Here is a 20,935-nt window from a genome sequence, read left to right on the forward strand (position 1 = left end):
AGAAATTGTTTACCAGTTTCAAGCACATGTCCACATCTGGGTAAACAAGAGTATTGAGCCCTTTTAAAAGTTACTGGTTCAAAAAGGTTACTTCTGATGGTAGATTTAGCACTCTGATTTACCGTGCTGTTGCAGACAGCTGTGCTTGGTCAGCTGAGCTGGCGGTACTGACACTGGGATGAAAATGAACAACAGCTGGCAGAAGGATGGTAACTTGTTAATCCATTACTGTGGTCCAAACCCTTCAGATATGTCATGTGTTCCCCTCTATTGACTCTGCCACAGGGTAGTAATCTCTGGCAGGGTTGGGATGGGCAGCTGGGAGCAGCAAAGCCTTGATCTGCCAAAGCAAGATTCAGCAGGATTTGTGTGTTAGATCTCTGGGAAACATCCTAAGATGCCTTCTTGAACGAGAGCTAATGTTAGTTGCAAGGGACTCTCTCCTGTGCAAGTTACATCAATGTCGTATTTTCTGCTCTAAGCCTATTCAAAGTGTTTCATCTGTCAAAGTTAAATCAAAGCCAATAATGTAACTGCAGACAAGTTGGAATCCTACGGGCAGTGAAATTGTGCATTTGTATGACTCTCCTGAGTTTGTCTCTTGCCTGATTCCCACGTGGTAGGATAAAGAGGGCTGGGTTACACCTAATATACAATTTAAGTTGTGATTCAGGTAGTCAGCCAAGTTATTTACATCTCCCTCTATGCACAATAATAATATGCTAGAACACACCATGATATTTATTACTTTAGTCCCAAAGTGCCAGAAACTCTTGTTTTTCTTGTCTGTAATTTAAAATAAGAAATGCATCATTTAAACAAGATCCTTTCTGTTTCTTAGGTTTAATGAAATGCCTTTTTCTTCTTAATCTTTGTAGGAGTCAGATCATTCAGAACAGGCTGGAGCACCTCAGCTAGAACCTGCACTACCTCCAAGGTAAGTGCATTTTTTCAGTGATTAACTCAGAAACATCTCTTTCAAGTGAGTTTATGTAGTTAGTCTCAGTGTAGATACCACCAACTCTGATCCTAACTCAAAGGACTTGGGCAGGTTTCGCTTTTAATGTACTCACTAATAAATAGGCAGATCCAAGCTGCCAGTGGATTCATACTTGTTTGTACCACATTGGTATGAGCAGGGAGATTAGAGAAGGACAGCTGTTTGGCTCCTCAGCTAATGTCCAGTGGCTGCTGACAGGCATTCCTTTCTGCATCTTTAGCCTTTTTACCCACAGCTGAACAGAGAACATCCCCTCCTGCATGTTGCTGACCTTTTGATCAACAGCACTTGCACTTGTGGCTGGCTTGGAGTGGTGGAGGAATGGAGGTGGCAGAAGCTGCCACCCTCAAAAGGGCAGATGCTGGGCCAGCCCCTTCCCAGTGTCCAATGTTCACTTCAGACCTAAAAACCCCAGTGAAGCATCAGAATTAATTATAAGTTGAACAGAAGGGGATTTTTTTAAAAAAATTTTAAAAAAATAATTCCTATTCAAATAGGAGTAGAAAACGCTTATCAGGGGCATTAGTAAATCACCAATATCTTCTCAAATGGTAGATGACATTCACAAAACATGTCTGATTCTCTGGAAGTTCCACTAATGCACATTTGTTGAGGTTGGTAATTTTTACTGATCCTTGAGGAATTCATGCTAGCAAATAATTATGCTAATTACACTATATATATATAATGTATATGAGAGAGAAAATTATGGGAGAAAAGTGCAGTTACTCACTGAAGACTTCCCAATAAAAATTAAACAAAAGTGTATTTTTGGAATCGTTGCAGCGCCAGGTTTCTTAATAACATGAAGCCAAAGTTTTATTGGCACAATGCTTGTTTAAAACAGAGGTGATTTTTTTTATTAACAAATTATTGTTCACTCGCTTTGATTCTGAAAACCGTGGTATTTTTTATCAGCACTTAGTAAGGGGGATTTTTAAGTGTTTTTGTTTGTTTGTTTGTTTGTTTTAAATTACCACTGTCAGTTATTAGACTTTTAAATTTTGGTTTCTAAACTACTGGTACACTAATGAGAGTGTGGTACCTTCGGTATTACCAGAAAGCTTGAGCATTGCCACTGGTGTTTTCTTTCTGAAGAAGTCATTTGTTACATAAAAATGGCAAACCATGCTAGTGATGCCATTGTACAAAATGATGTCATACATCATGAGTTTTGGGCAGAGGCCCAAAAGTCACTTCAGGTGAGTGAAATCCTAGAGTATGAGCTAGTCTGATTCCTGAAAAACATCTGGATCAGCAGAGCTTCTCAGGGTTTCCCTTCAGGCTCTTCACTGGAAGAACTTGCGAAGGCATCTTCAGTCAAAGCTCTTTTTAAAAGTGGATTGCTGAAAAAAATACTGTTTATGTAGAGGGCTTTTGAGAACACTGGCAGGCTGTTAATAAAATTGGTGGGCAGACTTGGAAATGTGTAGTCAAAGGATCTGTAAAAGGACTTGATCATCCAATCCCATTATCTGAAGGTTTTGTGGATTCCTTGAGACCTTCAGGTATTTCACACTCTACAGCCATGAGTCATGTTTCCTTATAGCTCTATAGCTCTATAGCTAGGACTGTGGTGGAGGCTGGGGGGTGGTGGGCTTCTTAATATGCATATTTCTCGGATGGTTCACCCAATTTTTAGGCCTGTGAATGGAAAAATTGTACCAGCTCGACCTCCCCCACCTAAAGGAGTTCCTGGAAGGCCACCTCCACCAAAACTCCCTGCAACCAAGACCTCCTCCCAGAAGGATGCTCTTTCCCGATCCACTTCTGACATTGCTTCTGATAAAAGACCAAGCAAGTTCAAATTGGGCCCCAAGAGAACAAAGAGCCAAGTATTAAAAAATCAAGATCCAGCTTTACCTCCAAGACCTAAACCAGGTCACCCCCTCTACAATAAATACATGGTGAGAGCTGAGATATTCTGAGACTGATGTTTATAAAAGCATGCTGGTGGAAATAGCAGTAAGAAAAATATAGAAGTAGGTTACTGTGATATGATCAGTGCATCTATCAGCATAACCTTCCTTAGAAAATACTAATAAATAAATAGTAATAAGTAATGTGAGGTAATACTAGAGAAAGCAATATATAAATGTGATATAGATGTATGTATATGCGTATTTTTATATCTTTTTTTATATATCTTTATAGCTTTTGATTTGTTCGGGTTCTTTCCACTGTCATCAGTTCTGAATTCTATCAGAGTACATAAAATGATGCTAAATATTGTGTTTGTATAGAGCTATACCCTGTGTATGTGAAAATGTTTAACAAAATTGGAAGAGCATCAGAACCTAAAAAGTAGCTTGCCTTGCGTAATCAAGCCTGCAAAGAGTGAGGAATGTAACATTAATTATCTTTGGTTTTCATCATACCAATTTTCATCTGTTCAGATTCATCTGTTTCCATTATAAAAATATTTTTTTTGGTACTGCATGTGTTGTTACGGGATAACACAGATCAATTTTACAGGAGAGAGTCTTTCCCCAGATACTTAGAACTGGTCAGCGATCCGAACTGGTGATAGCTTGAACCAGTGCTATTGCCATTAAAAAAAAAAAAGTGCCCACAGAACCACAGCATGAACAACACCATCAACATGCAGCACAGACTGGAAGCGTTCTGTTGCCTTCTCTCTGGTCCTTACTCTTGTGTTTAGGTTCTTGGTGGAACAGAGGAGTAAGAGAGAGAAAGGTGCATCTAAGTGATAGTAGGAACAGGTCTGACATAAGGGAAGCATGCTGCTTCCTCTGTGGAACAGCCACTCCTGCTTACATAGAAACCCTCCATAACAGCTGAATACGTTTCTGTATTAGAGTGTTGCTGTATTAGAGTGTTGTGCCATATGGGATAATAAAAGTTAGGTGGCTAAGAAAATTTTAAAGCTGATGGCAAGACTTGGGTTTCTCAAAATGGCAGTTCACATCACCTGAACACTTTCCAAAGGAGCTTGTCATCTCCTGCTAGATTCCTAAATTAGTTACCTGTATTAGGTGGTCAGAATACTTCCATCGCCTGTTTTCACATGCAGTGGAAACTTTGGGTGGTTAAAATAGAAACAAACTATTCCCATTTGCCTCTATTCAAGCTACCTTTGTCTCATGGAATTGCCAAGGAAGATTGCCTTCCCAGGAACCATGGGGAACCATCCTGTAAGGTAAGACATTTTCTTCTGTTGGTAAATGTTTAATGTGTAAGACTCCAGTTATGTTAAAGTATCAAATGCTTTAGGCTTTAAAGGTTACACTGAGAAATGCAATAGTGGTTATTAAATCCTTGTGTTTCTTTAATAAAAACAAAACAACCCCCAGTAATGGTGATTTGCCTCCTAGCATCAGGACATTCTGCTTATGGAGCAGAGCAACAGTAATTACTTGGAGTGCCAGAAGGCAGAGGAAACTGGTAAAGTTCCTCTGTCTCCCATGAAGGTAATCACTCCCTTGGCTGAGAATCTGAAAAGTGGACAAAAGATGAGCGCTCAGTTTTACAAAGTGCTATACGTGATGTGTCAGTGAATTGACTTAGGGACTTCAAAGAATTTTGCTTGCTCTGTGCTTATACAGAACTTAACCTGTTTTAGTATTTTATATTACTATCAAACAGCTGGTGTAACTGATAGCTCTGAGCAGCCTTTTTGATAAGCAAAAACCTACATGGCTGAAATAGGTTTCTCTGCAATCTGTTGTTATCTGCTGTAATTCATGTTACTCTGTCACTCTGTCCTTACCTTTGTCCATGTTGGGCTTTTTTTTTTTTTTTTTTTTCCCCACAATGAATTACTTTGCTTGAAAGCAATTCAGGCACAGTGATTGAGGGCAGTACAGTCTAAAAATGTCCAGGGGGTGGGCTAGAGATGAAGGCTCAGCATTTTGACTATAATTTCCCTTGATAAACATCCCACAACAAATTTGTAATTTCTCCTATTATCTTCCTGCATGCTTGCTGGTGGCTGACTGCCCTCTGAAATACTGGGCAGGTGGCAGATGTGCTGCCCCCGCTGGGTGTGCTGGGGCTGAGCAAGGAGCAGTAACTGGCGACAAGCAGTACCAAGCAGCAGCAAGTTTGGCCACAGCCTTTTGCAAAGAGTTGATATCAGTGCTCCAGCCTTCTGACCCACAGAGCTATCTGAGGCTTTGTCTATACTGGGAGAAGTTACACGCCCTCCCTTTCCTTTTGCTGGATCAGAAGTAGATTTTGGTGAAATGCCTTCTGGTTTACGCTGGCCAAAGGCATACAGAATACAGACCAGTGACCAGTACGTACTTTTGCCTTCATTGTCGATTCTCTGATCCATAACAATGTTGTGTCCAAAGTCAGAAAATGACTCTGAGTACGTGACAGAGAATCGGTGTTAGTATCTTCCATGATTTATAAACTACTTGGATTTATTTGTTGTTGTCAGGATTCAAACAACCCTCCAAAAGTTGCTGACACAAGCGCACCTCATGCTGTAGTCCTGCATGATTTTTCTGCAGGTAAGTACATGTGAATATTTTGGAAGTTTGTTTTTCTCCAAGACTTTCAAATGGGGATTTTCTTAGGACTTGGATCTTAAAAATAACCAGGAAGCTCAGCATGCGAGTTCTGCATGTAGAGTCGTTCAAATCCATGGCTTTAGCTATAGTTGGGCCAGTCTTGTAGTTAAAGCTAATTTGTTTAGCAAGTATAATTAAGGTTTTACGAAAACTCATTCTCCTCTTGTCCGTAGTATTTATATTAAGAAGGTTTTACTAAAAGAAAATCAGCAAGTGTGACAACTACCATTAACTGGAATGATGCTGTCTTGCAGAGCATGCTGATGACTTGGACCTTCGTTCTGGAGATACAGTTTGTCTTTTGGAGAAAATTGATGCTGAGTGGTACAGAGGAAAATGTGGGAATCGCACAGGGATATTTCCCGCCAGCTTTGTGAAAGTAGTTGTACGTAGGCTTTGTATACATTACTACACACAATCCAAATGTGTTGGTTTTCTTGTTCTATGTTACTGCAGCTCCTGTGTGTTTAATTCCATTCAGTATTTAGATAATCTCTTTTCCCTCTGGCAGCACAGAAGACAGACCAACTTGTTTGCATGGCATTAGGAAGACGCTTGATTTGGCAGAACCAACTTGTGTTATGGGGATTATTTTTCTGTTAATTTCAAGCCAAGTGAGAAAATTATGGCCCTTACCAGATTCTCTTTGTTAACCTGGGTAGTTTCTCTGGGTCTACAGAGCAGATTATTTTCCACAGCAGCATGTAAAAATCAACACGCAGTAAGATGATTGCTTTGTGCTTCCATGTCAGCTTCTCTGGTATTCTTGTCCCCTTGAACTGTGCTGGAATCACCGCTTTTGCAGCCATGTAGGGCAGTATAGGGTCAGGGCAGCAGCTGAGCCCAATAAAACATTTTTATTCCTTCCTAGATTTTTTTTTTCCATCTGGATCCGTTCCCCTAAGTGGCAACACAAATGGGTGTGCTGGCACGTTGCAAGGAGATTGTGCTATTGCAAATGAGGAGCTTAAAGCAATCCTGTTACTGAATGTGACACTTGCCATTAAACTGTGGGCAAGAGACGGGTGTTGTTTTGGAGCCCAACAGAAATGGATTGAGCGGCTCATGTTTAAAAGAGATACAATATAGTTCACTGCCTCAAAAACTGAGTCAGATCTATTGTAAGCTTGACTTAGAGATTTAAGTCCATTTTGTGCCAATAGAAAGGGACATCGGGCTGTCCACCCCAGCCAGATGGGCATGCACGAATGCTGAACTGGCACCAGGGTGCAGTGAAGGTGTACAGCTGGGCATTAAAGACATTAAAAGTCTGTGCTGAGCGGAGGCAGCTGACAGAAAGAGATGAGAACTGCTGCTTCATGGAAAAATACCAAGTGTTTGGTAACCATCACAGTGTGTTACAGAGGGTGTCTGTTTGGTTTGTAACGGTGTTTGTTACTGGAAAAGAACTTTAAAATTTGGGAAGTGCTGAAGAATTAAAAATAGACCTGGGGTCTATTCATGGAACAATGCTCAATTTGCTTTCCCAGGAAAGATTTGTTAGCTACGTTGAGCCTCTACACGAACCAACAGTTGAAATTATCAATGTTCTTTTTACAACTGATGGCTGATAAGGAAAGGATTTTATGTTAAAGTAGTGGAATGAAGATTTGAAGTCAAATTCATCATTGGCACAGAGAAATAACACTTGATAGAAGCTAGGGAAGAAGCTTTTCAAACACCTTTTTGAGTTTTAATAGCTAGTTACCCCTTTGTTTGCAAAAATATCCTTTGAGGAAAAAAAAAAGAAAAGAAAAAAGGACAGTAAATATGGCTAATGCACCGAGTGAATTCTCCTATGCATTCATGTCAGCATAGGTCTTGACCCAAGGCTTCCATCAGTACACTATACTGTGTTTTACAATATGGAGCTGCATACTAGCTTGGTGTCTGGACACCGAACAGTAATTGCTTCCCATTGGAAGTTATTGCTTCCCATGGGCCTTTCAGAGCTCCACAGCTATGAGCTTCTCTAGCAAGAGTACTGCAAAGATTATTTGTCCTAAAAGTCAGCATGGTTTCTTCCAGAACTTCATAGCAGCAATGAAGCATTTGTATTGGTGTGTGTGGGAACTGGCTTATGTAATAGTGAGCCGAGACCCAAAGCTCCTAGCCAGGCTCCCTAGCAGGTTCCCTAGGCTTGCAGTGTCATACTAAAGCTCCCTTCATATCATACCAAAAATACAGCTAGTCTTCTTATGGTAAAGGACTGATACATACCACGTGCTGATTTTCTAAATTATATTTCTCCCATTCCTTTAGTTAGCACATAGTAGTTATCTACACCTGAGTTAAAACAATTAGTTTGTTTTCTCTAAACTAACCTTTCTTTAGATGCTGCCCCTACATGCAGGCTGAAGTGAGATTTATGATGTGCTTTTGTTTTGAGTACAGCTGGCTATCAAAGCCCAGAAAAATATGTGTAAACACTAATCTTGTCTATTGTGATACGTTGTGCTAGTAGAGGGATTATCAAGTGAAAGGTTGGAGCTAAATGCAACAACCCGAAGTACCACCTAGTCTCATTTTCTGGCAATCAGCCATGCTGAAGGTAGGAATATTAAAAAAGGCTAATAACAAAAAACATTAAGTAGTGCTCCTTGTTTGTTTAAGATTGGAAAATGAGAAATCAGACATACAAAACTAAAATTGACATTGATATGGTAAAATATCAGCGATTATATAGCATCACACAGAGCCCATAACAGGATCTATGCTTTATTTAAAAAAACAGGTGATTTTAACAAGTTGAAAGTTTATGGTAGTTGTGTTGCCATAAGCTTAAAATGGAAGATTTTTACTGATTTTGCTGTCTTATTAGATTGATGTTCCAGAAGAAAGCAAAAGGAAAAAAACACCCTGCTCGTCACCATCTATTAAGTGAGTCAAATAAATACTTTCTTTCTTATCTTGATTTACTAGTAAGTAAAAAAAAAGATACCTTTGAAGCAGCTGTTAACTGTGATGAGATTAATATAGTTAGCAGTTTCTACACCTATTATACAGCTATTCTACAAATTAAGTTCTCAAGAATAAAAGTTTATGACATTTTACTAATGTTCATATTCAGGTAAAAAAGATTAAAAACTTACTTCATGTGTTCAAAAACCGGTATATTGCTTCATAACAAGCATTTATGTAGATAGAGCCCCCTTGAACAACTTGTCTTAACTAAACGGTGGTTTGTTGGCTTTCGTAACCGTTTGTTGCAGCAATAAAGCACGTTCAGGCAGAGGTAGGAACCAGTGTGAAAGGAGTGTATATAGTAAATATACAAAGTAAGTTCCTTTCTTGTTTGTGCAGGGGGCCAAGATGCATAGCACGATTTGAGTATATTGGAGATCACAGAGACGAACTCAGTTTTTCAGAAGGTGAAACTATTATCCTTAAAGAATATGTAAATGAAGAGTGGGCCAAAGGAGAGCTTAGAGGCGTGTCTGGAATTTTCCCCTTGAACTTTGTGGAAGTAATTGAAGATCTGCCTGGAACAGGTATGACTATGTTAGCAAAACTCTTCAAGAACATGGCTTTGTACTGTACACACGTAGGCGGTGTAAAAGTATAGAGGGTCAAGTCCAAAAGGACAATGCATGGGGGAAAGAGGTGGAAAGGGAGATGAGAACAATCAAAAGAAATACTAGGACTTCTTAAGAAGTTATTCTCAATAATCATTTTGAATGTCTAAATCTGCTCTCATTAGGACATTTTGGGTAATCATTGCTGCTATTCTAAACTGTCCTTTGCTACGTAGGTATAGGAGCCGCACCGAAGAACAAGGTGGAGGTTTCTTCTTCCCTTCCTCAGGTAATACAGCTTCATAGGTGGAAGCCAGAATTTACATAGAGTTTTCATAGATTTACATAGAGTTTCTATTACAATGCCAGATTAGCTGCACAACTTTAAACTGCGAATGTGGTACAACTCCCACAGCACATAATGATGCACGGTCACATCTGGAAATATGACAGTTGCTCTAAATTGACTTTGTAGCTTTTGACAAGTTAACATATGCAAGTTTTTTATCCTTTGTGCTTAAACAAATTCTTGTTAGTTCTGTTTTGAGTAGTGTTGCAGTGGGCTAATTTTGAATGTACTAATGCTAGCCTCTGCCACCAATGATAAAAAGGAACGCCTGTAAGCTTAGATGATGCAGTTATCGCTGATATGCTGTTCTAGCCTACACCTTCAGGAACAGCATTGTATGAGAGAAGGTCTGGATACCCACATCTTGTATGCCAGCGTTCAGCAGCTTAGTGCTGTTGCCTCTACTACTGCTTCTGAAATTAATGCATTTCTTTTCACTTGAATAGAACAACAGACACTCAGTGGAGTGGTGTGAAGCACTTCATGATTTCACAGCAGAAACCAAAGACGATTTATCCTTTAGAAAGGGAGACTACATCCAGATACTGGAACAAGTAGATTCAGAGTGGTACAGAGGAAGACTGAATGACAAGGAAGGGATTTTCCCAGCGGTGTTTGTTCAAGTCTGCTCAGGTACAGTGCTCTAGATGACAACTCATTATTCCCTAGGTTCTGATAGTCACAACCAATTTCTGGGAGAACCCAGCTATTCCATTGCCTTAAGAAGCATACGCCACTCAATCTTTAACATCCTAAAGCTAAACTAAGTGTTGAACCACCATCTGAAATAATGGCAATATATTGCTCTAGTTTATAAATAATCTGGGAAGCAATGCAGATTCTGAAATGGTTGAAAGTACAGTTTAGGTGCAGGTAGAATAGGGCTATTTATCTGTCGTTACCAGGAATTCAGGTGTGGAAAAAGGGAGGCAGCTTCTCCCACACCTGAAGGGAAATGCTGCAGTACAACCAAAGATTTGGCATAGTTGTAAGTAACTACAAGCGCTCAGTCTTGGCACATAACTATTGTAATTCTCTTAGGGAAGCAAGAAATGACCTCTGCATGCTCTCCTGAAGTTTATTTAATCCTAAAACTAATACAGTCAAAACCTTAACAGAGGAACACAAAAGAATCACTTTTTTTCCCCTCATAGTTGGCAACTAAACCCATGAGTTAAACCTGACAGCAAATAAATACCACCTGTCTGACCAGTAGCGCACAGTGAGTGCAGTTACACAACACCACTGCATCTCCCACTGCAAAGCAGAAAAGACAACTTGCATTAAGTATCTACACTGCAGAGTTTGAGAAATGGATTTTACTTTTAGTCCTTTTAGAAGCAGAACCACAAGAACACGGTACTGTAAGATGAACTAGTGGCAGTAGAGATTTTTATTCCAGGAGGAACAACAAAATTTGCTAAGTATCAGTAGTTGGGCATCCTATCCGGCAGCACACTTGTAGGGAAAAAAAAATAGCAGGAACTTTCACTGGAAACAACGATATATTTGACTTGAATCCAAATAACCCGTCTTCTCCATGTTCTGCAGCCAGAGCAGAGATGTCACAGTCTCTAGGAGGGAAGAAAAGAAAAGCCAAAGCTCTTTATGATTTTCATGGCGAAAATGAAGATGAGCTTTCCTTCAAGGTAAGTGCCTCTTCTGTTAGCCCAATTTTTCAGAAGATTTTATGGTCATAAAAAATGCTAGAAATAGGATTTATCCACAGTGAAAATAGGCTTGGAACAGGAAAGAACAAAACTCCAGGAAAAGGCTATTAACACATTTGATAAAGATCTGCTCAGAAAAATTTTTGTCATTACCACAACTTGTTTCATACTGGCAAAATATTCACAGAAGACAACACTGAGAAGAGGTCAGGAATTGAAGTCTTCCTCTGAATTATCTAATCCAGCAAATATGGCAATACCACCTTATTTTGTGGTATATTTGGTTCTTCATCATTTGTTAAGGCCAAGGGAGACTATTTTTGACTGGAAACATGGAAAGAAGATGATGTGATAATAGTAAGAATGCTAGTGTTAGAGCAGTGATGTCTGTAGGGGACACCTAGTACAGCAAAATCTAAAAGTTTGGCAGCACAATACATAGTTGCCATGGGAGCAAGAGGAAAATGAAATACTTGCTGTAAGCCCAGATGATATGAAAAAGCATGAACATGAAACAGCATGCCCTCATAGATTAAAACCCATGATATTTAGGTAACTGTCCTCAAAAGCAAGTTTCCAAGAAACAACAGACTTTCACAGCAGGTCCAAAATTGCATTTATCAGTTGGAACACATTCTTTTCTTTTTCTAAAGCTGGCAAAGTAATTAGTTTTTGCATTAACAGCTTGCCGTACTGAAAGGACAGATGAGTCTTTAAAGCAGAAGGGAACTGAGGTACTGGCAGAAAGGCTAGAGTTACGACAATACTTTGGACGTAGGGCAGGATGATGAAGATAGGAACAAGGATCAAACGCAGAAGATGGAGTTTATTTTAAAGGCCACGCTGAGCCACTTTGATGATTGCATCCCTTTTGGGAAGTTTCCAAAGGAAAGAGGAAAGCTTCCAAGTGCTGGGAATCACTGGGACTGAACTGAAAGAAAAATGTTTGAAGAAAATAAACCCTCCTCACAGAGCAGGAGCACACACAAATAATGAATGGGGCAGCAGCCTGTAGGCCATCTCTCTGGCATACCTACCAACCTTTAGACCTGCAGCAGCACAGGAAGTTTTCCAGCAGCGCTGCTTTTTCCTTCCAGGAAGTGGTGATTTTTCAACACGTGACAAGTATTTACCCTCAGAGAAAGTTCAGCAAACATAGTTTCAAAGAAATGTAAGAGGAGAAGAGAGGCCATCTCCTACTACCTTTTGGCTTGATATTAACTGCTTCTGAATAACGTGAACTATGCATGCATTACTATTACCTGGTAAGCTGTCCTGGCTCATGTTACTCCTTCTCTTACAGGCAGGTGATATCATAACAGAGCTGGAATCCATAGACGAGGACTGGATGAGTGGAGAGCTGCAAGGAAAATCTGGGATATTTCCCAAGAACTTTGTTCAGATTTTAAGAACACCATGAAGTGTTGCCTGTCTTTGTACTCCCTATATGTGGGAGAGAATGTTTTCTAGCCTGAAGGCACAAAGACATTGACGTATTTTGACTATCAATGTTTTGCACTACTTTTCTAGACAGTCATACGAGTATCTTCAACTGAGACAATTTTAGTCTTTTGTGACTGTGTGTTTAGCCATGCTTCGTGAATGCTCTGAGAGCAAATACAAGCACGATTTTTAGTGGTTTCCAGCTAGGGAAATGCTGTGGTGCAGCACCATTTTGGTATGTTTACTATCTGGTATTACATTTGTCATGCACAAAGTCTGCATAAAGTAAGCTTCCATGGGCTTCTTTTAAAACTGATTAAAGAGTTGTTTTTAATATATAACTACAGCACTCAATATGTAGATAAAGCTTGATATTCAGGTTTCTTTACTGCTTGACTTCCACATTAGCAGTAGAATCCACTTGTTTTTATGACTTAGAGGACAAGAAAGGTAACTTATAGTAGAAAAATATCAGATCTAGAACTGGTAAAAAGGAAAGCTCAAGCAAATCTGTGTACTATTCTCCTATTCTTAGCCTAAGCTGCTCATCTGGGAAGATCAGAAAACACAAGTATTTTGCCTCTTGACTAATAGTATTCAAATTGGTATAAACTGTACTCAACCTTTTCTCCCTTACTCTAAATCTTTCCCAGATAGAGCTTTAGTTGCTGAACTACCCTGTTCTTCAAGCACCACCCTGCCATTCTGTCCCAGCAGCAATTAGCTGTGATGGACAGCATTTACTTGGCTTTCTCAGCTCCCCTGGTGCAGTAGCTGCACTATTTCAACTATTTGTCCCTCCACCCCTTTCATCTAAGTGGAAAGCCAGTCTTCACTCAGTCTGCATTTCATTTGTCACTCAAGCACTGGAACATACTTCAGTAACACTATTCCTCTCCTTAACATGAAGAATATTATACAGCCTTGGTTTTAGCTTTCAGCAGACGTGGGATTAGTTTTCAGTTTGTTACCACGTACCAGCTATACTGAGCATCATTATAAATGGTCTGTCGAGGCCTTAAGGAAAAAACGTCTGGCAAACTGGTACATCAAGAAGCTTGAACAAAATCATTTAGTAAAAAGCAGCGGTGCGACTTGAACAACAGAAACTGAGACAGACGTGACTATGGGAGCTGAGCCTTCTGGCAGTAAATTCCTTTTTGTGACACTTGCCTTCTGACAAAGTAGTTAAACGCACCTTGATAAGGAACTAACCTCTGCCTGGAACAGGAAAAATAAAGTGTTGAAGCCAGCCGGTGAGGGCAGCTCTCCTCCAAATGTGAAGTGCTGTGTATTTAAACTTGTCGCCATCATACAGTTGGAGAATGAAGATCACAAAGCTTTAGTGAGCTGAGAACTAAAGCTTTTTACTTTCATTTAATTTTTACTTTCATTAAAGGGATTAACATTATAAAAATAAATGTAAATCATGCACTGTTCCAGAAGAACGGAAACACGACTGTTTCTACATCTATTATTCAGTTTTGACATCCCAATAAGCCTATCCTGGTCTGTGGAATTCAACTTCGATGTAAGTCCACCTCTGAGAGCAACTCATCCCACTCTCTAAGTTCTCCTGCCAGGAGGTGCTAAACGTTCTTGATTATTCTGATAAAGCAGCCCTTTTTTCTTTCCAGAGGACTCCGATGAAATGAATACCTAAGAGAGACTGCTGACTTTTCAACCATGAACTTTCAGTGGACGACCCTATTAAACAGGCTTCTTGCACCAGGGCCTATGCTAAGACAACTCCTGAAGCTCTTGCAAGCAGAGCACAAGGAGAACAGCAACAAAGCCACCCCAACAATCACAATAGTGATCCTCAGAAAACGTAATCTTTGTGATGGTGGATGAGGCTAAAGCGGATGATGCTTGCTTGCTTACTGTTTGTCTGGCAGTTTTCTAAGCTTTTGATACAAGTCTCAAGTTAGAACAGATTTTTTTTTTTTAATATTTTTTCAATTTCCTCACCTTCGTTTCTATAACTGTGCTATTGACCAGTTGTTTTTCTGTTTAAAGTCAGTGCCTCCCGGTAGGTAAGACTGCTCTTCTTTCATCATCTCCTGGTCACGCAGGAAAGGAAGAGCAGCAAAGCCTTACATGCAGTGCAAGGAGTGCCATCTAAAGGCTGTTTACATTCCTGCAGACACAAGCTATTAAAAGTCAGAGAAAGATGGTTGGCTTTACAGGAAGGGATTTTCTTAAGACTTGATGCCTACTATCACCGTGAAACTGCATACAGATAATACAATTCCCAAGGTGTACAGTACATAATTTGCAGAAAAGCACGAATGTGGTTGAGCACACATCTTACCTGCAATATAGTAGCAAATTTCAGCTGTAACCTTGGAATTCTGCCAGAGCCCCATATGTTAGTGTAATAGAAAATGATAAACAAGGCTTTTCTTGTTTGCCCCACCCTCTGGAACTATCTTCAGGAAGGAGACTGTTCTGTATACAATTAACCATGTGGTAAATAAATCTTGTTAAGTCTGGTAAGTTTGTTATGGTACCTCTGTAAATTAAAAATGTATTTAACCAATAAATTTTTATAATTAAGTCACGACTGCATTTTTATCATCTTACATTGTACAGAGCTGACTCTCCACTTGATGTGACAGTTTTATAGATGCTACTCTGCTTGTACATTTAACCCAGCCAGGAGCAAAAAATAACAATAAAAGCGACAATATTGTACACCTACAGGAGCAGTTCAAGGCCGTCAGAGAATCCCAAGGGCTGTTCCAGTCTAGTCAAGCCTTTGGACTCAGGTGCATTTCCCACTTCTCACCTGCAGAACATGTGACGCGGCTGCTACCTGCGGCAACCAACCAGCCTCGCAGGGTATCTGTCACACAAGATGGCGATGCTCTGTGACAAGACCTCTTGTGACAATGACAGAGGCTGAGCCTCCACGCTGATCAGCAATTAGTTGTGTAGCCTTGGTATGCTCTGCTGATCGCTGCTATTCGTACACCAGGAGTTTTCAGCTGACTTTTTGTACAGAGATACACTAGATGCACACGAGTTCCCTTTCTGCTTGCTTTTCTACATATAAAGTTATTTCAAAGCATACATTTACCCAGAGACCCTATATGTTAATGCTACAAAAAAAAGTTTTCTGAAAAATTGAAAAAGCAAGTTTTTGTTCTTTCCTAAGATGCTCTTAAAAAGTAGTCCTCCTGCAACAGCTAAAGGAGGATGTAACATGATAAAAGGTGTTTTTCACAAGCAGAAGCACTATCTAGGCTTCCTAACTCTCCTATTACAGGTGAGTACAGGTGGCCAGTTCAGTCCCTGAGGATTTGTGCAGTGGAATTACTGCTAAGCAGAGGAAATACAAACACACTTTCATTACTGGAAAGCTCTGACAGATCTTACCCTAATGCAGGGCTTGAATATATGCATACACATGTACATGTCTACACTAAAGCAATTGTAAGTTCAAGGATTTTCAGCCTTGCAATATCTACTCTGAATCAGGGTTTCTTTTTCACTCCAGTAAAAAGTTTTTAGTTTTGCTGGAGAGGTTAAATTGGTTCCAATTTTCGGCTTCACACTGTGAATCACTACCTAGGACTCTCAGAGAATGACACCTGCCTCCTGAAGCACTACACCAAACCTTACAAACCTCAGCTGACACTAAACACTATTTTAAGGTCTATCTTCAACAGTACAGAAGGCAAAACAGAGGAAAGATCATAAGCAACATCACCCTTTGTCCTGTTTCAGTGTCAGTTTTGAGTAGTCACTACCCTTCTGCTACAGTACTGGAAAAAGAACAAGTATGCCTGTATTGGCCAACCAAGACAGGTAAGTCACCCAAGTATTAAGTCATAGACTGTAATCCCTCTAGTCATTTTTTGTGTATTAAAATACAAATATTGCAGATGCCACACTCCTTTATTTAAATTATTAGTAAAATTCCTCAGACCTGAGTTCCCCGCTTTATAAATCTACAGGTGGAAATGCCAGTTATTTGGCATGGTGGACAGCTGGCAACTCACAGGAGTAGGAACAGAGGAACGGGAGGCAGAAGTGAACACGCTATCACATCCCTTTCAACAAAAGATATGTATGCCCATTAAGCTTTGAAGAATCAAATACAATCCAAGTTTCTCCAGCACCTACCTTTGAGTCCAAGGAAACTATTTCAACTTTCTTTCATAATCTTCAGGATAAAGCTAAAAAGCATTTTCTTGTGCTTACTCACTGGCTGTAACTGGGCACCTCTGCAGCAGTCTACACGAGCTCCATAGTAAGGAAAACAAAAATCCACTCAGATCCTGTCTTTGTTTACTGCCTACCCAGTTCTGGGCTGGGAGCCTTCCTGCAACAGCATTTACAGCACTTAATCCCTGACAAGTGCATCTTAGACCTAAGCAGGAAACCCCACATGATCAAGACACTGAATCACACCAGTCCTTCAAAGCCGTAAGACTGTGAATCAGCAAGTCTGTTTACTGAAAGCTTTCTAATGGCAACCTAAGGTGTTCTACCACTTGTAAAAAATCCTGCCTTGTTTAAAGCCATGTGCCTCGGAATAAAACATCCCAAGTGCCACATTCACATACTTTTAAACAGAAGACAGGAAACAGAAGGCCTAATTCTTCCTATCACAAGCTTGATAGGACTTGTGAGAGTATCAAACTTCAGCACTCACCTGCATTTCACGAATACAAAAGTCAGTGCAAGTACTCTTAAATGATCTGCTGAGTAATTTAAGTGCTTTATTTTAAAAAAATAGACCATTGCCTTTTTACAGTAGAAATACCTCTGTCCCCAAGTTCCACAGGTTTCTCAAATATGATTAGTAACCTCAGCTCTGACTGAAGGTAAACTACACGCAACCCTACTCTCAAGCATATTTTCCATGTACTACACTGCTTACAGCTCTAACACTGCTTCCATAATTGAAGTGTCAACTTTCATTTAAAAAGATTAACACTTTCAGTATCAGAAAAGTGATCTATCCCATGAGAGATCATGTCAAATAAATTATCACCAAGAAGTTTAAACAAATACATAATCCTCAAGTTGACCAGTAAACCCAGAGGACTCCCTTATAATACAATATTCTGAAACAAAAGTTACACCAACAGAAGTTAATACTTCTGGACACATCCACAAGAACTTCTTTTGTGAGGACCAAAATTACTGGGAAAAAAAGAAACGCAGAAACACTAGCATTGTATTTTCAAATAGCACCTTTCAAAAAGGACAAACCACCTTCTTCCACCTATCTTGCAACAACAGTCTTGAAAAACGGATCTCCAATCACTTCATCCTTTTTAAACCAAGGCAGACGTTTACCTCATTAAAAAACCAATCCGCGTCCAGTACCAATATTGTCTAGCAGCAATACAGGCAACCAAACACTTATTCCGTATAATAAAACTTTTATTTTTGGTCAATTTGTAGTTTTAGACGGACTCTTGCACAGGCGGCTCATATCCATCAGCTCGTTCTACTTTAGCGCCTGCCTCATCCCCAGAGGGCTTTCCAGCACCACCGCCTTCACCATGCAGTTCCATCAGCTTGCCCACTACAAAGAAGAGGGATTGTCAACAGTGAGATACACCTGTATTTAAAGCAGTTTGAAGTTACCAAAATTAAACCACCACAACATTTAACATAGGATCAACTCCATTCCAGCAAGTGCGTGCAAGGAGATGATGCTGAATTAACTGACAGTCAGACATAAAATAGAAGCCAGCCATGGAGTAAGGCACAGTTATGTACGTTCTTGCAGTTCTAAGAACCTACATTTCATGGGAATGTCAGAAAATGGGGAAATTAAAATCATCCCGTGTCATCTGGGACCGAAACACTTTGTCATCATTCATTCCCAAGCCAAAGCCTTTAAGCATCCACTTTCAGGCAAGAACTCCCAAAAGCTCCAAACTGAATAACCACCGCTTGGCTTCCAGGCCTGAAAGCTAGACGTCTGACTAGAAGGGCAAGCCTTCACTACTACACCTACATAATCTTTGATACTGCTTTAATATCTTTTTCCCCAAAGCAAATGCATATTCATGTGTCTTCCCTCCTCCCCCTCTTAAAACTTGGGATGTGAGCAGTAACTGACTTACATTCAAACTTGGGCTTCTTCAGCATCTTGACTTTGCGGACATAGACATCGTGAAGCGGGTAGATGGACTGGCACGCCTTCTCTATGTCTTTGCCAATGCTGTCTGGGATCCTGACAAGTCAAGAGAGCAGAGCAGTGATACAATACGAAAACCGTGCCTGCTTCCTCATCAGCAACATGCACAAGAAATAATTTATAAGAATATGTAACATTCAACAGGAGTTTGCATCTATACTACCTTCACTCTCCGGCAATTTGGGTAAGCGTGCTTAGATTACAAGATGTTATCTTCCTTGCAACATCAGCAGGAATATAGAGCAAGTACGGCCATTCAGAGACCAAGCCTGCAACCTAACTAACGAACAACGATCTGTACTGTAGGCAAGGGAGAAAAACCATCAGAGCTTACAGCTTGTTGACAACTTCCTTCAGGTCATTGGTTTGGACCTCCCGGGTCATGATTTCCATCATCTTCTTGCGAATCTGCCGGACCTGCTGGTGCTGGGCATAAGAGGTCTTGCGGATTTGGTTATTGCGCTTCTTCGTAAAGCCCACGCAGAAGAGGCGCAGTAGGTAACCATCGGTAGTTTTGACGTCAACATGGGCTTCGATCATTGTCTGGAGAGAAGAAGAAAAAAAAAGTCAAGCCCCATCACCCCAACAGGTTTCTTGAACATACCCACCAGGTTCATTTATGCCCGCTGATACCATTTTAAAGACAGCTTTAAAACCCACCGGTAGCTACCTCCTCTTCCTAAAGAGGACAGCAACCACACAGAGCTCGTTCTTCACGCACCTGCCATTTTTTCACCATGGAACACATTTTATCCCGGGTGAGGTCCATTCCATGGAAGTTGGTCAGACAATTTTTGCCCTGCACGTCCTCAGTTATCAGTTTAAATTTACGGAAGGCGACCTCATCGTTCTGCAGATCAGCCAGACTCACTTCAAATACACGACCCTTCAATCCATCAGAGGCAATTTCTGTATTAGGAAACAAAACAATACACCTTTTATTAATGTTAGAGAAGTATCGTTCAAATCACTCAACTTCCATCTTATTTTTTCTAGTAGCAGGTAATGCCGCTACCTTCATTGCTTGGAAGTTTAAATGCATCTTGAATAACAGCAAATCAACTCAACCATCATTCGTTAAACTGAGGAATTTTTAAGTAAGTTACACCAGATGCTGAACACAAACACCGACCAGTATACTGTAAGTTCCAGCATGTGTGCGCTTTTGTTTTTTTTTAAGTGGGAGGAGCTAAAAAGTATTTTAAAATACAATAATGAAACAAAAAGCCACCTGTACCTATGAGATAGATCAGTAATAGGTATTGAGCAGAGTCAGGTTGTTTCACACCTCTGCCTCTAACAATTAACCATTTTAACATCAGCAGGCTCATCCTTGGTTTACAATAACCCTTATTTTACTAGTTTCACATTACACAGCTCAACGTAACGATTACCTTCATAACCACCAGTGCAAGCAGAAGAGCACAAAGTAACTCTTTAGCCATTCTACACAGCCAACCTTCCAAAAATAGTTATTTCTATCCAGACATTTCTGCATTCCTAACAGAGGCTCCCTATTCCTCAGGTGTGTAGACCAGATTAGAAATAAAACAAAAGAAACTTTACCCATTCTACATAAGCTGCTGCTAAATTTGTAACGCCAGCTCTCAACAGAGATCTCTTATCTAAAGGCTTTGAATTCCAGCCCCTCCTATGACCCTGTTTCAAACAGGGTCCCGTGCAACACCGTCTCCACATCTCCCCTTCTGACATTCAGAAGGATTCGCTCTCAACTTTCCTCAGATTCATCCGGTCACAGCAGCAGCCCATCAGAAACTTCACCCTCGTCTTTCTGTACCACATCCACAGTTTGGTACTCGTATAGAAACAAGGGCTGTATTACATCAACTCCCCCACCCCGTGGTGTTTTTTTTTAGTTCCAAGTTCATAATGGTTACAAGCAAAAATTGCTTGTCAGCAGTTCTTCGATGGAGTCTCATTTGCATCTACCACATCGTGCACATGCTTCTGCTGCGCAGAGCCCCCGTACTCACTAGTTCCTTGAGTCCTGGTGACAAGCGTCTTCCCGATGTTTCTGATATTAAACATCGCCGGTGCCTTGACATCGTACCAGTCCTTTTTGGAGAAAGGGTCCACCCTTCGTTTAAACAAAGCAGAAGCAGCGTTCACTATTTTCCCCAGATTAAACCCGGACGCAGCAAGAACCTCCTCTCCCTTACGGCTCGCGAAGAGGAGGCGCAAACCCCGCAGGCACCCGAGGGGCCGCTCAGGCAGCCCCAGCCGCAGCCCCAGC

At 40.5% G+C, this 20,935-nt stretch overlaps 2 protein-coding genes and 1 non-coding gene across 7 annotated transcripts in view; 1 reads left to right on the forward strand and 2 right to left on the reverse strand.

Moving 5' to 3' along the window:
• Positions 1-15,074, forward strand: part of SH3D19 (SH3 domain containing 19) — a 79,885-nt gene extending 64,811 nt beyond the window's left edge. For 4 of the 5 annotated variants that reach the window (XM_035323860.1, XM_035323863.1, XM_035323862.1 and 1 more), the window contains 11 exons: positions 879-937; positions 2,643-2,907; positions 4,092-4,160; positions 5,406-5,478; positions 5,793-5,923; positions 8,360-8,418; positions 8,842-9,029; positions 9,290-9,342; positions 9,849-10,035; positions 10,954-11,051; positions 12,376-15,074. In XM_035323860.1, coding sequence (XP_035179751.1) covers positions 879-937; positions 2,643-2,907; positions 4,092-4,160; positions 5,406-5,478; positions 5,793-5,923; positions 8,360-8,418; positions 8,842-9,029; positions 9,290-9,342; positions 9,849-10,035; positions 10,954-11,051; positions 12,376-12,492 — 1,299 coding nt within the window. In that variant the 3' untranslated portion in view covers positions 12,493-15,074. The remainder of the gene's footprint in view (positions 1-878; positions 938-2,642; positions 2,908-4,091; positions 4,161-5,405; positions 5,479-5,792; positions 5,924-8,359; positions 8,419-8,841; positions 9,030-9,289; positions 9,343-9,848; positions 10,036-10,953; positions 11,052-12,375) is intronic. The other variant, XM_035323861.1, reaches the window with a different exon arrangement.
• Positions 15,075-17,897: 2,823 nt separating this feature from the next.
• RPS3A (ribosomal protein S3A) overlaps positions 17,898-20,935 on the reverse strand; it is a 3,700-nt gene continuing 662 nt past the window's right edge. The window contains exons 2-6 of the mRNA XM_035323865.1: positions 20,676-20,779; positions 19,403-19,590; positions 19,016-19,224; positions 18,608-18,717; positions 17,898-18,060 (exon numbers count right to left, since the gene is read on the reverse strand). Coding sequence (XP_035179756.1) covers positions 17,939-18,060; positions 18,608-18,717; positions 19,016-19,224; positions 19,403-19,590; positions 20,676-20,779 — 733 coding nt within the window. The 3' untranslated portion in view covers positions 17,898-17,938. The remainder of the gene's footprint in view (positions 18,061-18,607; positions 18,718-19,015; positions 19,225-19,402; positions 19,591-20,675; positions 20,780-20,935) is intronic.
• On the reverse strand, positions 18,292-18,362 carry LOC118167276. Its single transcript, XR_004751073.1, has one exon. It is a non-coding gene; the product is annotated as a small nucleolar RNA SNORD73 (small nucleolar RNA).

This window comes from Oxyura jamaicensis, chromosome 4, assembly GCF_011077185.1.
Source record: "Oxyura jamaicensis isolate SHBP4307 breed ruddy duck chromosome 4, BPBGC_Ojam_1.0, whole genome shotgun sequence".
Classification (NCBI taxonomy): Eukaryota; Metazoa; Chordata; class Aves; order Anseriformes; family Anatidae; genus Oxyura; species Oxyura jamaicensis.